The sequence below is a fragment of the Drosophila suzukii genome, chromosome 3 (genome assembly GCF_043229965.1).
Source record: "Drosophila suzukii chromosome 3, CBGP_Dsuzu_IsoJpt1.0, whole genome shotgun sequence".
NCBI lineage: Eukaryota > Metazoa > Arthropoda > Insecta > Diptera > Drosophilidae > Drosophila > Drosophila suzukii.
The window spans coordinates 24,283,406-24,303,804 of record NC_092082.1 but is presented as its reverse complement, the minus strand read 5'-3'; the positions used below and the strand labels follow the sequence as shown (position 1 = coordinate 24,303,804).

The window sequence follows — 20,399 nt, the reverse complement described above, 5'->3', positions numbered from 1 at the left end:
CGCGGTTTGTGGGCGTTAAAGTGGGCGTGGCAAACTTTTTTTTGCGTCAATCGATAGGTATTGATAAGAAAAATACATTTCAGTTAAAATTTTCTATCTAGCATCAAAACTGTAGGAGCCACAGTTTTGGGTGGTTTGTGGGCGTTAGAGTGGGCGTGGCACTGTACTGAAACAAACTTGCGCTGCGCAGGAATCTCAGGAATCTGCGTGCCTAATCCCAGTATTGTAACTCTCATAGTTTCCGAGATCTCAGCGTTCATCCGGACGGACGGACATGGCTAGATCGACTCGGCTAGTGATCCTGATCAGGAATATATATACTTTATGGGGTCGGAAACGCTTCCTTCTGCCTGTTACATACTTTCCGACGAATCTAGTATACCCTTATACTCTACGAGTAACGGGTATAATCATCACATTTAAGTTTAAAATTTAAATGTATATAAAAATGCTGTTAATTCCACACCTTAGATGAGCTGAAGGCCTTAGCTGCTAGAGCTCTTAATTTAGTTACTCTATAGCTTTAACGTTAAGCTAGCTATATATAAATACATAAATAAACAATTAAGTGACTGCTAAGCGTCTGTTAAAATCGTACAAACCTGAAAAGATCCGACAAAAAACAGTGACATTTACCATTGTAAAGTTACCGTCCAAACCAACCAAACATGCAATACTTGGACAAAATCCATGGTAAAATAGATTTCATTTTATTTATTATAGTTTTGTTTTCTAGGCCGGTAACAGCTTTGCGCCTGAAATTTGAATTGCAATATTGACCAACGTTACGTTGTGAAACTTTTTTATTTACACACCATAATAAAATTAAATAAGTAATTTGAATTCTTTTACGTTTACTTGTTTAAAAAGTTGTTATCGATAAGCGACTTTAACAACGTTCGCAGGCATCGATGTTTTTAAAAAACATCGCACCGTTTCTATGCATCGATTGTCGCCGTAAACATCGATGTATCGATATTCTTCCAGCTCTATTGCAAGTGTTATTGTTTGGAAATATACGCTATCACAATTTTTACATAACCTCTTGTATTGTACTTTTGCATCTTACAGAAATCTATTTAACGGCTGGAAGAATATAGATGCAACAATTTAACTCTTGCTAATGAGTAAGGTCTACCTGAATTCCTAAACATTCCTAAGTAACAAAAGATGCAGCTGTCGAAACAACCTTTGCTTCTTGAGTTACCGGTACCTGGGGCACATTAAAGAAGCTACTTTTATATCAAAATCTACACAAATACCCTTTGAATTATGAATCATAAACAAACGCTGTGTCATGCCTATTAAAATCACAAAGAAACTAGCTCTTGCGGTACTCACGTCTTTACAGACCAATTTGTTCACCTGTTGATTTTGGTACCATATCAGCGTTTACCTGAGAAGCAGTTGTTGAAAAAAGGCTGGAGCTGTTCTAGCCATATTAAAAATAGTATGTTCAATCGATGTTGTAAACATCGGATAAATATTATAATAATTGTATTGACTAAATGGCTGATATAACTGATATATTTTCAGATCGATGGAGTCGTCAATATGTCGTGTTTGCCTGGGGAATTACGAAAATATGGTCAATATTTTTGATGTGACACATGAATCGGGCATATCTATTGCAAATGTGATTTCTAAGTGCACCGGCCTTGACGTTGACAAAGAAGATATACTCACCAAAACCGTTTGCGCGCCCTGTGTGGAGGATGCGAGAAATGCATTCGATATTATTGATACATACGAGAGAAGCGACCAATTTTATAGATTCTTCCATGATCTACAGGAAGAGGAACGCGAAAATGAAGGATCCAGTTGTTCCGAGGAAGAGACAATCGAGGACGGCGAATTTAACGAAGACAATGACCAAGAAAATATATGTGTAACGGATTCGCAGCAAAGGATCGAGGAGAGTGAAGGAGATTTAGAATCCACGGAAGATGAATTTGAAGAAGATGATGATGATTCTGAAAAGGACAAAGACTATTCACCAGGTATTGATGATAAGGAATCTAAAAACGTCGATAAAGGTTTCTTTAATTGTTCCCGTTGCCCGAAGTATTTTGCAACAAAGTATAAACTGAAAGTACATTTTCGAAAACACACAGGAGAACGCCGGTTCCAGTGTTCCCAATGCTCGAAGAATCTTCAAACTAAACAAGGTCTAGAAAGACACTTGCAAATACACACAGGAGAGGGAACCTTCAAGTGTACACTATGCTTAAAAACGTTTCGGCAGGACTCACGATTTCAGGCGCACTTGCGAACTCACACTGGAGAACGACCTTTTAAGTGTTCCCACTGCTCAAAGACTTTCGCATTTAATAAGAGTCTTAAGAACCACATGCTAGTGCACACAGGAAAGCAACAATTTAAGTGTTCTCACTGCTCAAAGGCTTTTATAGATTCAGATTGTCTTAAAAAACACTTGCTAACACACACAGGAGAAACGCCATTTCAGTGTTCCCAATGCTCCAAGAAGTATCCGACTAAACATAATCTTGATAGACACATGCGGTCCCACACAGGAGAACGTCCCTTCAAGTGTTTACATTGCCCAAACACTTACGCCCATAACTCACGTCTTCTGATTCACCTACGAACACACACAGGAGAACGACCATTTAAGTGCACCCACTGCCCAAAGACTTTTATTCAGGACGCACATCTTCAGCCGCACTTGCGAACCCACACAGGAGAACGCCCCTTCAAGTGTTCTCAATGCCCGATGACTTTTAATCAGTCTTCTGGTCTAAGCGTGCACCTAAGAACCCACACAGGTGAACGACCATACAAGTGCTCCCAATGCTCAATGAGCTTTGCTTTTCAACCAAATCTTAAGCGACACATGCTAACGCATACAGGAGAACGACCTTTTAAGTGTTCTCATTGCTCAAACAGCTATGCCCACAAATATACTCTTAAGATTCACTTGCGAACCCACACAAATGAAAAACCATTTAAGTGTACTCAGTGCAAAAAAACTTTCAGAGGGAGATCGGCTCTAGCCATTCACTTGCGAACCCACACTGGAGAACGACCCTTCAAGTGTTCCCAATGCTCGAAGGCTTTTGCATTTCATCCAAACCTTAGGCGACACATGCTAACGCATGACGGAAAAGGATCTTTTCAATGTTCCCACTGCCCAAAGACTTTATCCCGAAAATCTACTTTGGAGGAACACTTGCGAACCCACACAGGAGAACGACCTTTCAAGTGTTCCCAATGCCCAAAATCTTTTAGGCAGAAATCAACTCTTTACTTACACTTGCAAACTCACACCGAGGAGGATAAGGGAAAATTCAAGTGCTCCCATTGTTCAAAGACTTTTGATAGGAATCGTTATCTAAATCAACACTTGCTGACGCACTCGGGAAAAAGGCCATTCAAATGTACCGAATGCTCGAAAAGCTATCGAACTAAAAATCATCTACAGCGGCACATGACAACGCACACGGAAGTGTAGCCGTTTAAATGTTCTGAATACTCGATACTAAGTTTATAAAATCAGCAGTGGATTAAGGACAGCGAACATTTTGATATTTAAATTTAATTTCACATTAAATGTAATAATGCAGTTTAAGGGATTTTACACCAGATAACTATTCGGGTTTCAATTCTTCAACAACTCAAGTGAATTTTTCCAACAAATTATTTTACCCAATTGTTAGATCCAATTAAACATTGGATAGCGACCCCTTAAGAAATGCTACTTTTCAAGGACTTTTAGCGTTTTTTCAAGTCTGCGAACCCACATAGTACAAATTCTTGAAATAATGCAAATACCCAAAGGCATGTTTATTCGTATTATTTTGATAAGAACTTTTACTTCTTGATGGTTCCCATTCTTCATGGATATTGTTATTAATTTCATTTAGTTTTAATAATCGTAACGAAATATCCACTAAGCTTAAGCTAGCCTAAGAATAAAGAGGAGTCAACTCATATGAAATAAAGCTAGGATCTAGCAGGATCTGTATACAAACCGCACAAGTGGCCACACACGTTAAAGCTACTATCTCATTTGAAGTCTGATTTAATTATTGAGTTTATAATAGGGGAGCCCAACAAACAATCGGGTCTGTATCTTTCAACTCGATCGGAATCTACCAAAGGAATTGGCTAGGAATGTTTTTGACCAAAGTCGATATCCAAACTATTCAAATAAAAGGTATCACTTATAAAAGGGGCTTGCCCCGAGCAAACTATATGACTTTTATAGAGGGTAAATGGCTTCTCTACACTTACGAAAACCTTGGAGGGGTTGGAGACCTGTAGCGCTCCAGTTTGGTACCATCTTTGCTTATTTTGGAGTTGCTGCGTTCTGCACGGATCTCATGATTGTTACTGCTGTTATTATCTTGATCGTTATGTCTTAATTGCGTCTATCTCCACATCAGTTTTTCTAAGCTCTAACTTTAATTCCTGTACTGCCAAAATCGCCTCTTCAAATATAATCTCAATCATTTTTTTTTCTTTAAAAGAGTTTTAAACTGACTCATTCCATCCATGACTGATTTTGAAGTGAAGTGGGGGAATGGAAGAACTAGATGAAGAACTTAATTGCGAATCGATTAATTAGGAGTACTTAACTATTTCAAATTGCCTATAATTGGGTCCTGTTTAGCAGAGTCAAATTTTTCCATTTATCTTTTTAAAATTGTTGCGACCTTCTCCTCCTTTTTTTCTCCTATTCTTTATATTATCCTCGTTCTCGTTCTTCTCTGTTTCTACTCTTTTATAGAGCTCAAAAATGCAATATTTTTTAATCAAGGCGCCATGTGTTCTTCCTCTTCATGAAATGTTAAGATGGAACGTTTTCTAACAGAAATGTTAAGATGCAACGTTTTCTAACAGAAATGCTAAGATGTAACGTTTTCTAACAGCGGGAGGTCTTAACAATGCTGTTAGATTTTGATACATCTTAACATTTCTGTTAGATTTTGATAAATCTTAACATATAGCGAAGACACCCTCCTGACAGCCGATACACCCTCCTTACATAGCGGACACACCGTTCTGACATAGCTATATTCACCACACTCTTTTAACAGAAATGTTAAGATACGATTTCTTACAGCGATATTGAGAGACTGAAATCTAACATATGATCGCGCCAATGTGGCAGAATGGGGAAACTGGGCTTGGCGAAGAGAAGCGCCCTCTATGGAATTCGGATCGGTTTGAGTCTTCAATTGAATTCCGCAAAATTGGAGACTTAAATCTAGGACTCGAACCGTTTTATCGATAGGTAGCAAGGACTCGAATCACTAATCTAAAAAGAGAAATAAGCCCGCGTAAATTTAAATATAAAAACGTATTAATTATTAAGTATATATTTATTTAACATTATTATTATTATTACTTTTATTATAATAAAAATATGAAATGACTTACATTAGTGATGCGACGAAAACATCGATAGTCGCCATGAAACATCGATGTTTCCAACAGACTTGCCAACATCGATGCACCGATGTTTCCATCGATGTTTCCATCCACCTCTACTCCTTTCAAATTTCTTTCTACTTTCTCCACCGAATGTCAAAACGGACGGAAGCGGAAAACGGAAGGCGCGGATGAATCTCGCAGCCGAAGCGGCAAATTTAAAAAGTACGTTGCGGAAGATCGAACTGTTCGTTTAGCGGTGTGGAGGTGTGGAATAAAATGAGGCGAAGTGAATAGCCAGTGACTGTGAATGAAATGATAACGGGCGAGGCGCCGCCAGTGCTAATTGCGTTCTGATTTGCTCTTTCGAAACCCAGACACTTACACACACAGACACACAGCGGCACGGCACCCACACGATCGCACTTGCAAAAGTGCAGCGGTGATAAAACAAATGCACAACAATAAGGCAAAGTCGGAAAAGTTTCACAATGCAAAGGCGGCCCATGCATAAAAATGTCCAATTTGGCGCTCTTTGCACTTGTCACGTCGTGGAAAAGCAACAGAAAAAAATAAATGAAAAACGTTTTGCTCTCCGCCTTGTTTTTGTTTGGACCGCCGCTCACGCACTTTTGTCGCTTCGCGCACACACGCACAAACTTGCATTTGGTTTCGTCCCCGCTGCATTATCACAACCATTGATCCCCCGCCCCTCCCCGCTCTTTCCCTGGGCAGGACTGCCATTTCTCCCCGACAAAGTTGCACTTGCGATTATAATTAGCCGCGGGAAGCGACTATAGACGGTTTTACTCTGGCAATCCTCGGGAAGCGTTTATTTTTCGGGTGATTTGCCGCTTTTGGCTTCAAATGTCTAAAAATAGCGAGCCGCGACTGATAAAACAGATCACTCTCACCATCCGCTCTTCTATGTGTGCCTGTACATTTGTAGGTGTGTTTTTCTGAGGGTGTGCGTGCAACAAGTGAGGCATTTTTTGTTATTATTACCTTTCTGTTTGGCGCAAAGTCTTTGTAAAGCGGTCTTAAAGGGCGGTTATAGTGATAGTTACAGGTAGATTTGCACAACTCAAATCATATCAAACAAGAAGATGGGGCTACAAGGTTTTACAACTTTTACTTGTTAAACCCTTTCCTTGTAAAGTAAAAGGGTATACTGAATTTTTGGAAAAGTACATAACAGGAAGAAAAAAAGCGTTTACGACCCTATGAAATATATAAATCGCGGTGCCATAGAAACAGTTTAGCTCTGTAATTGGATCATTGGAAGCTGCTAAAGGTACGGGGTTGTGTACAAATTTGTATCAAATAAAACGCATTAAAATTTCACTACTCAGTATTTCGCGCTCCAAGACTACATTTCGAGAAATACTTCCGAAATCATTATAATTTTTTGTCGCATTCAAATCGCATGTCGCATGAAATAAGATAAAAGAAAACATATATTTTTTTGTCGGGTGGATGGGAATCTCTCGTTAATAAAGAAATATTTAAAGTTATATGATTAACAAAAACATAAAGAGGCTCGTTTTTTTGTGTAGCAAGTGTGTGCCAAATTTAACAAGAAGAGCGCTATAGTCGAGTACCTCGACTATCAGATACCCGTTACTCAGCTAAAGGGACCAAAGGTAAATGGAGATATGAAAGCAGCAAATCGAGATTTAAATACGCCACCTACCGGCGGTAGACAGATTTAAGCGTTATGGGCGTTAGAGTGGGCGTGGCAAAATTTTGGATCAATCGATAGGTATTGACGAGACTAATACATTTCAGTTAAAATTTTTTATCTAGCATGAAAACTGTGGCCGTCACAGGTTTGGGCGGTTTGTGGGCGTAAGAGTGGGCGTGGCACATTGCTGAAACAAACTTGCGCTGCGTAAGAAGCTCAGGAATCTGCACGCCAAATCTCAATAGCCTAGCTCCCATAGTTTCCGAGATCTCAGCGTTCATCCGGACGGACAGACGGACATGGCTAGATCGACTCGGCTAGTGATCCTGATCAAGAATATGTATACTTTATGGGGTCGGAAACGCTTCCTTCTGCCTGTTACATACTTTCCGACGAATCTAGTATACCCTTTTACTCTACGAGTAACGGGTATAAAAATGACCAGTTAATCAGTTTTAAAATGCCCGTGGGCAAGAACTTTTATAATGCGGTTTTTAAAAAAATTCTATTGGTCTGCTGCACGCCAATGTAAATGAGCTAAAACCCATATATTTGATGCTAGGCATACATTTGATCCTGAAGCCATGTTATGGTCTGGTCTAAAATTTTTCCTTATTTGAAAGAAGTCATGCCAACGAAAATTTTTTCAACCAAAAGGGATTAGGGATTTACCTAATAGTAGCTGTATAACATTTCATACATGTCAAAAATTTAACTTAATAAAAGGTGTTCAGCTTGTACAAGAACGGCCCACGTTAACGTTCTATACTACTTCTGCCTTATTTTAAACCCTTATCGTTTTCATGCAAATTTATCAGACCGATCCTCATACAATTTATGGGTACACTTATAAATTGTTAGTCATAAGAAAAAATATTGGATTTTATTCCATAAATTGACGTATTAAGGTGGTCCCAAAAATGAAATCTTATGACCCCATTACATGGTAGATTAATGTGTCACATTTTTATTTGAAACTAAGCCTTTTGTGAAACGTTTTCAAAGTTTCCCTAAAAATTACTAACTCGACATTTATGGCAGCCAGAACTTTATTTTATTAAATTGATTTCCGACCCCCTACTTTCTGAAATCACAACAATGCGTATGAGTTATAATCAATTCGCAGACCCTCAAACGCGTTCTTTTCAAAAAATTTGTTTTTATACAAATGTGGGCCGCCCTTAAATCTTGTTCTTGCCCATAAATTTGGTAGATTTTGGGTTGCATAAAATTAATTCGAAAACATAAAAATCCTAACGCGTAGCGCAAAGGTTTTAAAGTATCATTAAAATTACTCATACGACTCGTATGCTAGTAAAAGTTTAGTCCCAAGAAATCGTTTTTCCTTTTTTCCTTTGTCAACTTATTTATTTCGTTAGAATATTTGTTGAATCAAGGGTTATCAAAAAACCAATGTTTGATTTTGAAAAGTTTTGACAATTACTTGTTTATAACTTTTATATTTATGGTCCGATTTTTGGCATGTAGATGGGTTTGACACTAAGAACAAAACCTAATTTAAATTATTCAAATATTTCGAAATGTAGGTGCTAAATGGGGTTCTAGCGTTATGGGCGTTAGAGTGGTAGTGGCACCCTGCTGAAACAAACTTGCGCTGCGCAGGAAGCCCAAGAATCTGCATGCCAAGTCCCAACACTCTAGCTCTTATAGGACAGGCGTACATGGATAGATCGACTCGGTTAGTGATCCTGAGCAATAATATACATATATACTCTATGGTGTCGGAAACGCTTCCTTCTACCTGTTACATACTTTCCGAGAAATCAAGTATATACAAAATGTCTTACAAGTTTGGAGCGTCCTAATATACATACAGTGCGTACTGTTAGTTTAGGAACATTTCCTATGTAGTTTTATAAATATAATTGTTTGCCCACTGTATGTATTAGTCAGCTCTCTATTTCTTAATCTTCCTTGAAAATTCAGGAATTGGTTTTAGGTTTTAAGTATACAAAAATAAACTGATAAAGTGCAAAACGGTTACAAATATAATTAGGAATGACTATTAATTATATAAAATAAAAATACCTTTTAACAAGCTAAAGGGTCGTGCCGATCGCACCATCAACATACCAATGTTCTGATATAAAATTTTGTGACGAGAAATGCTTGTACATTTGACTAAATAAACACACTTTCTAAATTCTTTTTATTCACACATACACAGGACTATATCTTTAGTGGTTCAGAAGTTTGGAATTTAGAAATTTAGCTATTTTTAACAGTTTTCCCGCTAAACTAGCGGTGTTGAAAAAGTGGTAAAACTAAAGTTTCTTACAGGCAGGGGTTTAACCCCATACAAAATTTCAATGTCGCTGAAAAACAGAAACAATTTTCATTTTGAAAAGTCCCTCAAAATCTTGTTTTGCGTATAACTTTTGAAAGAAGCATCGATGAGGTGTCATTCGACGCGTATTGTCAGCTGGGAAGGTCTTGTTAATTTTCCCAGTGGCCCCAACAGCTTTTGTAAAATTGATTTTGTCTTGGTATGCAATCCTTTAAGTTTTTGCGATACCTTTCGATCAGTGTATATCTCTCTAGGATCGGACCATCGCGGCGGATTTATAATTCTGCGGCTATATATAGTTCGTCACTACGTGGACTGCCGTCCACAGTCATAGTCGTTTAAAACTCGATTCAACGTTGCAAAAATAATTTTTTAAACACTTTGTAATCTTTTTGAATTTGATTTTTTTTTGTTTATTTATGCACCAACACAATTTTTTTGGTGCAAAGGTAAACTAAAATTTTAATCCGTTCTTACCGATGAACTATTATGGATATTATCAAAATTTCAATTCGGTCTTATTCATATTCAGTTTTTCAGTTTTTTATTATATATTCTGACACTGCTTACAAATTTTTTTATATAACATTCGATAGATAAAAATCATAAATCTTAAACTTTTTAAATGTTCCGGACTATGTTTTGCAAGCCCCTAATGTTACTATTATTTTTTTAATTTACATGGAAATGAACATTATAATCATAATCATATAACATTAGTCAACTTTCGACCACGAAAATAGGTTAAATAAGATGAATGGAGCAGAGTTTAAAATTGAAATTGGCTTACAACGTTAGTTTAGTTTAGTTAAAGTTAGTTAAGTTAGAAGCAATAAAATAAAATTTCGTTGTTTTTAATCATAATTTATGTCTGCACGTCCCAACAATTGTCCGGGTCTAGCTTCTATATTAACGATAGAACCATATATAGAAAAAAAGAGTGGTGTTACTAGTAAAATGATTAGTGGGGGATCAAAATGGCTTAAAAGATAAAAAGTTGAGTCACGGAAGTTCAACAAACTTGTATTTATGTACTTCCTATTTATGTATGTCCTTCAAAGAAAAGATGGGACATATATGAACACTTATAAAATATTTTCTTTTTTATGTAAGTTCATGACTATCGCAGTTAAATTAGTTGAAATAATTTAATTCAGGGGTAACAAGGACTTGCCTTCGTCAAGATATTAGGACAAAGTTCGAAAATAAGTTCGATCTTAATTTTCGGTTATCACATAAATTCGTTGGAAAAGGCCTTCCACTTTAAAAGCTTTTTATCTCATTTAACGTTTTAAAATCCCACCCAAATTTATGTACATATGTACATATTTACAATGTCATTGAGAAAAGGAATTTGATTAGAACCGCTTATCCTTGTAGGGGAAAAAATAAATGTGTAAGTGATTTTCAGGACTTTTATCCCACTGTAATATTGAGTCATCCAACAAGTTGTTGTTCTTGGGCCGATTTTTCTATTACTTCTTTCTGCTCGTTCTCGTACTCTTTGTTTTCCTGTTTCTGCCGCCTAATGCATAAATTACGTTTTCCTTTTGGACTTTGTCAGATTTGTTTAGCACCTTCTTAGCGAAAAGTTTCCAACGGAAATTGTCAACAGAAATTGAAAAACTCCCATGTAAATACTCCGCACACGCACACACGCACGGTCCAAGTGGAATGAGCACCCACACACAGGCACACGGGCAGCGCTTAATAAAGATTAACGCATTTCTTATCAAGCGGTGATAGCGAGCAAGAAGATGGAGAGAGCCAGGCGAGAAAGAGCGAGCCTGGCTTTTCGCACACCGATGGGGAAGAGAGGGTGAGGGAGAGGGACAGGGACAGAGAGCAGTGATATCTTTCCTCTGCCTGATTAGCAGCGTCTAGTTTTTCTCGTGTTATTTATTTGTTTTCTGGTCTCCGCCGCTCCCCCTTCCTCTTCCTCACAGCAGCCGCCTACGAACGTCGGCGCTGCCTGCTTTATTTTCGCGCCGCGCTGATAAAATAAAGAACAATATTAATTTAAGTTTAAAAATAGAATTCGCTGCAGATGCCCATTGCATGAATGTGTGCGAGCGAGAGAGGGAGATCGCGGGAGAACTGATTTTCTCTCTGACCGCTCTCTCTCTCTCTCAGCACACACATGTTGATCCGCAGCGGCAGCGTCAATTAGCGAGAGAGAAAGAGAGATCATATAAGAAATCATCTCTGAGAGGAGAGCCGAGTGGAGCATGCAAATCAGTGATGCCAAGAGGGGGGAGTAAATCGCTGGTGGGCACTATACCTTGGATTATTGTCACTAAGAAGTGTACTATCTCTAAATATCTTTAAAAGCAAAAAAGAAAATTATGTACATAATGTCAATTTATTCTTCGTGCTGTACTCGCAGGCTTAAAAATTTGATATCAAAATGAGATATACGGGAGAATCGAAGAGTATTCTGTAAGTCCTAGGATCACGTTTAAAACTTAAACAACAGACCGTCAAAATGATTACTCAGAAGTCAAAACAAGCTAGAGCTAGAAAAGGCCAAAGCGCCATCTCTGGGGAGCATGCGGTGTCGCTCCCCCGATTTTCGTTGGGGGCTTTCAGTTTTATTCTATTCGCCTGCCGCTGAGAGAGCAGACGTAAGCAAACGTAAGCAGCCGTAAGCGAACGTAAGTGCCAGTAAAAAAGGGAGACAGAAGATTTCAGCGCACTCTCGCTCTGTTCGCCTGCGCTTCAAGTTTGTTTTTCGGATCGCCAAGCCGCGTGCGCCCCACACGCTCTCGCACACACGCACACTTGGAAAACGATATTATGCATATGTGTGTTTAATATATATTTTCTGATTGGATTGGGGCAAAAACAAAACCCAACGAGTGCGAAAAAGGTGAAAAAAGTAAAAAGCCGAATAGCATTTCGAATATTCTGTGCGGTTTGTGTTAATAATTATTATTGAATGAAAAACAAATTCCGCCAAATGTGTTAACAAGAGTGTTTGCAGCCGCAGCCGCAGCGCCATAAAGTTTACAACAATACGGGGAAAAAACGAAAAAATAACGAAAACTGGAATTTGTGATAATTGTTTTTCGGGTGAGTGAGCGAGAGGGAGAGAGGTTCAAAGATAACAGATTTGTTTCGGGTCCCTGATAAGCCGTTCCAGAGCGCATCTTTATCTCGACCACGGAATTCGCTCAAAACAGCAGAAAAGTGTCATTTCGGGGAACCGAGTATCGGTGTGGGAACAGTGCTTCACTCGACTAAATATTTCGAAAACAATATTCAAAAAATCATTCCGCATATATTATAATTTAAACATTTTTCTTCTGATCTATCGGCCATTGTTCTTCCAGATTCTTCGCTGTAATCTCTCTCTCTCTTAAGAACACGATGCACTTCTCTCTTTTCTCTTCTATGCTCTCTTTTCGCAAGCATTTCCCTTTTCGTGAAATTTACCGCTACGATATTAGTTAGTTTTTCACTCTCTCCCACTCTCTCTAAGTGCAACAACAACAACGCGAAACGAAATGTATATTAACCAGAATATTTTCCATATGCAGAGCGAACGCGAGTAAATAGCAACCACTATAACAAAAGCACAAAGTGAACAATCGTTAAACAACCAAAAAGCAAGCCAATTAGAAAAATAAACACAGTGCAAAAATCCAACAAAAACAGGAGAATAGAAAAGAAAACGCAGAGATCGTGGAAAAACAAAAAGTTTATCTAACTGTAAATCCGAGCGCCAACGTGGGAGGCATCCGAAGCGAAAACTGCGGATAAGCAGGCAGAGAGAGAGAAGAGCGATCTCTGGCAAAAGCTGATGACAAAACTACAAGGGCAGTCCGTGTAAGTAAACCTCTTCTTTATCGAGAACCCCTTACAATCTCACGGAACCGCACTGGAAAATAAAAAGGTTGCATAACTCATGCTTAACGAAGGGCGAAGTTCTATTTTCATTATTCAAAATTTCAATTAAAAGAGTAAACCTCTTTGGAATAATTATAAATATGGGAATGATTGCTCCGCCAGCATTATAAACACAGTCAGAGCTCGGAAACTACTCCTTAAAATTATTCTGACTAATAAATATAGTCATTTGATTAAAAACAGCATTACATTGAAGGAGGAAATTCATGAAAGATCTATATACTCGTATATACTAAGATACCAGCATTGTAGGAGAATATTCATTAGGATTTGAATATATGTTTAACATTTGATTGAGTTATTTTAAAACGAAATGAAAATGACTACAATTTTAGTCATTGAAATTTTGCTTACATACATTTATGTAGATACTAAATGTTTGTGAATTATTTTAATGGATTTAATTCGAATAGATTTAAAATGTTTTTGAATTAAATTTCCTCCGGCAGTTGTCCTTCCTATTAATTTTCCGGAAACCAGTGTTTTTTGGCAATTGAAAATCGAGTCAAATAACTACACAGATGCGTGAGCGGTGTCAGTGGAGAAGTCAATCCAATGAAACCGAAATACTTGGGTCAACTCAGTGGGGACCAGCGACCCTTGCTCCTCGTCTGGTATTTCCCTGATTTTCCCAACCACGCAGTGCAGGGAGAAGTCGATAAAAGTTGGCCACTAAAATGCCGGCGATGAACCGCAACAAGTTGGCTTTTCCAATCGTTCTGTGAGAGTTCGGCGGGGGAGTGCTCAAATTGCCGATGTGGAATCTAGCGTTTTCCCCTACCTCTTTTTAGCCTTCGGAGATACTTCTGAACGATTTCATTTGCGTTTTCTGGTCGAATTAAATTTTTATGGTGTGGAAAAATTGAGAAAAAGTAAAATTTTGTACTGCATTTTTTGGGTTTTTCGTATGTTTACATTATTCTCGGCTTGCTAATGAAATTGAAATGTTCGATGTGTCTGAAAGCGTTCTATTAATACATAAGTTTGTGTATTTATAGTGGGGCGCTCGCTATTTGCCCATGAGTGTGTGAGCTTGTGGGTGGTGGGTGTAATTGACAGCTTCCTCGAGACCTTACAGAATATTATTTTTGGCAACTGGCAGAAACGCAAAATGTTCATAACTTGAACTTTGAATTGGATTTTTTTGGGTATCTGTTCTGTGTCAACATTTGCCCAGAAATACAAATGTTTCCCCCATAACCATGCTGTTTGCTTGCAAAATATTAAGTAATAAATATGTTCAACTCCCTATTTCTGGCTTCAAAGCCAGCCATGCCGTCGGGTCTTCCAGTCAGATTGAGCAGGTGTTTTCGGTTTTTTCCATAATAAAGTGTAGCTATTTAAGTGAAATTATCCTAAAAGTCTTAACCAATTATTGAAACCTTGTTCGGACTATATTATGATTATAGCAAAAATCAAAAGATTCATATTTATTTGTATTTGAAAGGCAGAATTTTTGTACTTAAATGACTATCATATATTTTAATATTCTTAGACCAAGAATGTTTTTTATGTATTTCTCTCTAGTGGCCGTCGTCGAATTGCCAAAAAAATAACACAAACAACCCAAAATATATTTCGAGCAGCATTTGTTTAGTCTTTTCCTGGTTTTTGTTTTCACAAAGCCCCTAACTTTTAGTTTAAATATAGAATCGCCGGCAGAAGCTCTGGAACAAACAATTTGTGTTTGTAATTAGTTTGAATTTACTTCTTAGGCATACCAAGTTGTGAAAAGGGAATTATGCTTCCTAATTGGGTGGAACCCAGAAACATAACCAACATAATTAAAACAGTTTGAAAAGTTCAAAGTAAATATATAGAGTATATCCCTGAAGTCTTAGGACACTATGATAAACTAATTGGTCAGGAAATATAAAAAATGCGATACTGGAGCGAAAATATTCTGCGTTTAATGACATATCAATATTGCAATCTTGCATGAGTATCGCTCCTAGAGTTTGTTTTGTTTAATAAAATTTGTCTTTTGCTTCGTTTTTTATTATTTTGTTGTTCGTGTATGTATTTTTTGCTAAAACCGCAAAAAGTTTTGCGGTTCGGTCACGACGCAATCTTATCATCTAATGTTCTAAAAATAGAGGCAACAACTACGGCAGAATGGATGGGCCATCGTCAGTACCGGTACCGTCCCTGAGCGGGCCTCTGGAACTTGGAGCGAAAATTGTCGCCCAACCTTTTTCAGCTCTATCTCGCTATCTATCTCTATCTCTAGCTGTATCTTTATTCGTGTGTGTAAAAATAATATGTGGCCTGGGCGTATCTCTATCAGAGTATCTGTATCTGTATCTGTAGCTGTATCTGTGTAGTATCGGTTGGTCTATACAGCAGCATTGTATCTTTTTGCGAATTTCGCTAACAACAAAAATTGTGTTTTCTTCTTCTTAGCTGTGAATTTTGTACTTTTCTTGTTTTCTTTTAGAGCGACCGTGTGATCATTTAGCGTCCTGCTAATTCAATTTGAGTCTTCTGTTCTTGGATGGGATGTCTGTTTTTTGAAGTGTATGCGTGAATGTTATTAAAGTTTTCAGGCACCTAGAGATTTTTGTATGCCAAGATGTTAAAGCGCATATAAAAAGAGTTTTCCACATAACGTAATGTGTTCAGATACAGATGTAATAATTACATTGACATGACATTTTGACATTTTTCTCTTTTTTAATACACCATATTATTTTTATCGATAGAACGATTTTTTTCAAATGAAAGCAGCTAAAACACTTACAAATGTATAAATATTCCCACCAAAAGTACATAACAAAAATGTCAACTGTGAATAATAAATTTCACGCCTATAATTAAATTAGAAGTTATATTCTAAATGAATCTAATAAAATGTTGCCATATTTTTTGTTTAATAAAAATAAAAAAATAAGGCGAGCCACAGTGTCAGGGTCAAATAATTGATTTTGTTTAACAGTGTAACGTTTAGGAGAAATTAAGAAATTTATACGAGTAAAGCAATCCAATGGCAATCTTTGTTTCGGAATTATCAAACTTGGCTTTATAGGAACATCGTAAAACGGTAACAAAATTTCAAATGGCGAATCATTTTGGTTATTATTTTTTATACCCGTTACTCGTTTTGTTATTAAACACTCCTATTTATCAGAGCATCCTAGCTTCGATCACACCTTGCAAAATTACTGTCACTTTGTTTAACTATCCATTTATGACAAACAAGCAAGAGAAACGAAACACGCCAAATATTTTTCCTTCACAATTTTCTTTGCTGTCAAGCCTGAAAAGTTTTTCGCGCGTTGTTGAAATAATAAACAGAAATCGGAAAAAATAAGAAACAGTGTCAGAAACAAATAAGAAATTGATTGAGAATGTTGCCGTTGTGTAAAAATTTCCACAGCTCGTATCAATGTTTGTCGCTGGGAATAATAAAAAATTCCACAAGTCTTGAGAAAAGAAGTCGCTGGCCTCTTTTTATTTTAAAGAAATGTTATTTGGCTTATCAGTTAACAGGGGATTGTGGTTTTTTAATAACTGTGTTGGCCAATTGGCAGGAGCCAATTGTGTTTGCATATTAAAATTACACATGTTACCGTGGGATGTGTAGCAAAAATTCCACTATAAATAATTTGACACTTGAAAGTCGTTGGCACTGCATAAATTAGATACAACATGGCAGACACCCGGTGACCATGGCCATATCAATGGCAGCGCCTTGGCTCGGTTCGTCCTCATCAACTGAAGCAACAAAGGAAGACGCCAGCTGTCTGTTAGTCTCCTGAGAGTCCTCAATATCCTTGTGCCAGTGATTAGATTTGCATATATGCAAATCGCCCAGAAGAAAGCTTGAGATCTCTTGACTCCTTTCAGTAATTGGCGGCCAGGACGAAAGGCTTCCTTGTGTGGCATTTTGCTAATTGTTTAGAGTTTTGGTAGCTGCATCATGATAGATTAGTTGGGATTATGAACAGAGTGAGTGCAATTTGCATAACATTGTATAATTAGTTTTGTGGTGTTTGTGCAATAATGCCCTAATTGAGGCACAAAATATTCAGAACGGAGTGTAAACATTAAGTGCACTTACCAGGCCTGCATTTTCAACTATTTAAAGAGGCTCGCTTATTGACTAATTTGATTAAACTTACCAGAATTTAAGTGTTTTCCAATCTAAGATAAAATTGGTTTGGCATTTTTCAGTTCTTTATTTGAATTATGAGCAAAAGCATTACAAATATTTGGTAAAATGACTAGATGTCACTAAGGCCAATCTCCGTTTTAACTCGTTTTTCGCATTAGTCGACTTGAATGCATTATGCTAACAGTGCAGTACCAGAGCAACAAAAGCCGCCAACCACGGCGGGAATTACGTCAATGGGACCGACAAGTGCATAAGCCTCCTCCTTCTGTATTGGCAGAGCGTGAAATGAGCGAACCCCGAAATGCAGCGATTTCCGTTGCCCCGGCGACCGACTATCCAAGTTCCCTCTTGGCTTCCACCACTCTGCCCCGCCATTCGGCTATATCGTTCGCTTTGGAAGCCACTCATTCATAGCACCATGGGTATGTGCCCCTAACCAAAAACCACCCACAGATGAGGGCCTAAAACCGGGGAGATCGATGAAACCCCAGGATCTAGGGAGGGAGCCGGCGAAACCAGCGAAATTCCTAATTCGCATTGTTCAGCGCTATTTGAATGCAATTTAAGTGCTACAATTGAATACGTTTTATTGGCCATATACTTGAAAATATACTCCCAAAAGGGCGGCTTTAATAATGCAGTAGAACCTTTACAAGCTCATATATTACTTGCCGCATAATGTTTTCATTGAATTTCAAAGGTTTGATTTCTTGCTTCATTACTCATCAATGTTTATTAAATTTAAGTTTTGAAATCTTTGAAAACTTTGTGAATATCCTATTCATTCCGAGTCCTAACGTTTTCATCTTATTCAGAGTGGGAACTCTTTTATTTCAAAACGTTATAAAGCGAAAATAATAATTGTGTTCCGGCTTTATTTAACACTAAGAAGCTTTGTGTGGTTACCTATATCTATGCTCAAAAAAAGAATTATAGTTTTGATTTATTTTTTTAAATTAACGACTTTAAACATTTAATTCGAAACATACCGTACTTGCGCATCTTTGTTTTTTCACCAATTAACAGAATATCATCGGACAAACATTTTGCGTCAAATGTGTTCCTAAAATGCACTATTCAGCTTTTACCATTTACGACCATGGGGAAAACTAGATGCTATCAATAAACGGATTGTTGTATGTATGGCTTGCAAACGCAAAATGAAAGAACGTTGATTTATACATTGATATTTCACTCATACACCTCCCAATTTAGAACTTTCCATGTCAATGAAGCTATAATTGAAGCACTGAATGGTGCTCAATCAAAAAGTCATATTGAGTTAGGAACAGTAATTGTTTAATGTAGTTACTTAAATATAACTTTTTTTGTTTTTACCGCCTTAATCGTGGTGAATATTTTTTATCAGCAATTTCTTTTTAAGCATTATGAAAAATGTTAAGAATCATTTTTTTAGCACTGCTTGTTCAGTAAAAGGGGTAAATCTGTCAAAAAGTCAGTTTTTACCATTTGTTATACTTGTTTTTCGATTTGAAGCTTAGCTGTTTGTTTATAACTAACACGCAGAGTCATTCATTTTGTAATACCACAGAAGCAAACCCATTTTAATTTTACGGAATTATTCAAGTGTGAACATTTGTGAAAAATCGTCACTTTTTAATAGCCAAAAGGCAAACTTCAACCCAGCACCCATATAGTCAACGTTGACAAAAAGTTGGTGAAATGAAAACGAGGGTAAATTAATTTTGTACGCATTTCTGTGGTCTCCCAAAAGTTGGGAGTAATTTGATTTGGCCAATGGAAAAGCTTTTTTGCTGCTGCCTTTTGTTTCATGGCATCACCCTGTGGGACATGACATGTCACAAGTGTCAGAGGAGAACGCAGACAAAAGACCATTGAAACACAATCAGTGGACTTGGTGCAAGAATGCTTTATGATGGAATTAAATATAATTGTTCGTCTGTTTGTTTATTCACTTATGCCCAATTATGCGGGAATTTCCCAGTCAGGCTCTTGTGCCAAATCAAGCAAAATAGTAGTGTGACATCCCCTTTAAGTTTTGGTTGACGGCTTGTCAAAACTACATAACTAAATTGTTGGCCAATGCAATCACAAATACTAAAATATTAGTAATGAAGTAGTAAGTACCTCAACGTCAATTAAGCTTACTTCTGGCCTTTGAGCCAAGTTTTATCAACTTTTCACGGTCGAAAGCTGCAGTAAAAAGTTTAAATGAAAGAAGACCACAAAAGACTACTGAAAAGCAAAGGTCAGTGCACTTCATTGGTCAAGTTCGAAACTCGGATCTGTCTTGTTCGCAATAACTTAGCTTCCGATAATTTATGTAACACAATGCGAAAGTCAACAATTTGTTTTAGAAAACATCAAAATTGTGACGTTTTTATACTTTTACAGAGGGTATAATGATTTTAGTCAGAAGTTTGCAACGCAGTGAAGAAGACTTTTTCGACCCCACAAAGTATATATATTCTTGATCAGCATCACTAGACGAGTAAGTTTTACAGCTATCGGGATAAAACCTTTCCAAAAGTCTTGTTTCTTTTGCATTTTTTGTTTTGTAATATGTCAAGAAAGGAATTTTAAATAAATATTTTTTGAAGTAAACTTAATATGTGCAATTTACCAAATTGAATTTTCCCTACTATTTAGTAAATTTGGCTTCATTGTTGACAAGGCCCTCGAACAATTTTCTTCCTCCAATTACGCACTGTTTATCCAAAATCACACAGCTCAAGCGTGTTGAGATTCCTGGAAATCCGCAAATAATAAACATACAACTTGACTTACCCGAAACTGAATTTACATAATTGTAATCTACCCACAACAAGGCTGCTAATCTTTTCGCCGATTTGGGCAACATTGTTGTCCTCGGGTTTCCCTGCGAATCTCACCTCTGGCCAAGAAGAAACCATTTAGGGGCCTTTCAGCGCGTTTGTCGCTCAGTCGTTTTGCCCCGAAATTGTTTATGTTTGGGCCCAAAGGCCAGGCACTAAATTATGTTGTTTCAA

At 37.4% G+C, this 20,399-nt stretch overlaps 2 protein-coding genes across 7 annotated transcripts in view; both read left to right on the top strand.

The window, feature by feature from the left end:
* Positions 1–971: 971 nt before the first annotated feature.
* On the top strand, positions 972–4,017 carry LOC108011057 (zinc finger protein 431). 2 transcript variants are annotated; one of them, XM_070996917.1, is made up of 3 exons: positions 983–1,127; positions 1,352–1,450; positions 1,537–4,017. In XM_070996917.1, the coding sequence occupies exon 3, from the start codon at positions 1,541–1,543 to the stop codon at positions 3,470–3,472; it is 1,932 nt and encodes a 643-aa protein (XP_070853018.1). In that variant the 5' UTR covers positions 983–1,127; positions 1,352–1,450; positions 1,537–1,540; the 3' UTR covers positions 3,473–4,017. The 2 variants fall into 2 exon arrangements, with proteins under 2 accessions (XP_070853017.1, XP_070853018.1); XM_070996916.1 differs by lacking the exon at positions 1,352–1,450 and having other exon boundaries at positions 972–1,127.
* A 1,471-nt stretch (positions 4,018–5,488) lies between these two features.
* The window catches only part of LOC108011050 (receptor-type guanylate cyclase Gyc76C), a 44,674-nt gene continuing 29,763 nt past the window's right edge, over positions 5,489–20,399 (top strand). The window contains exons 1-2 of one of the 5 annotated variants that reach the window (XM_036814812.3): positions 5,489–5,619; positions 12,926–13,214. The gene's annotated coding sequence lies outside the window, so the exon portion shown is untranslated. Of the gene's footprint in view, positions 5,620–12,088; positions 12,459–12,917; positions 13,215–20,399 lie in introns of those variants that run through there. The other 4 variants (XM_036814813.3, XM_036814814.3, XM_036814815.3 and 1 more) reach the window with 4 other exon arrangements.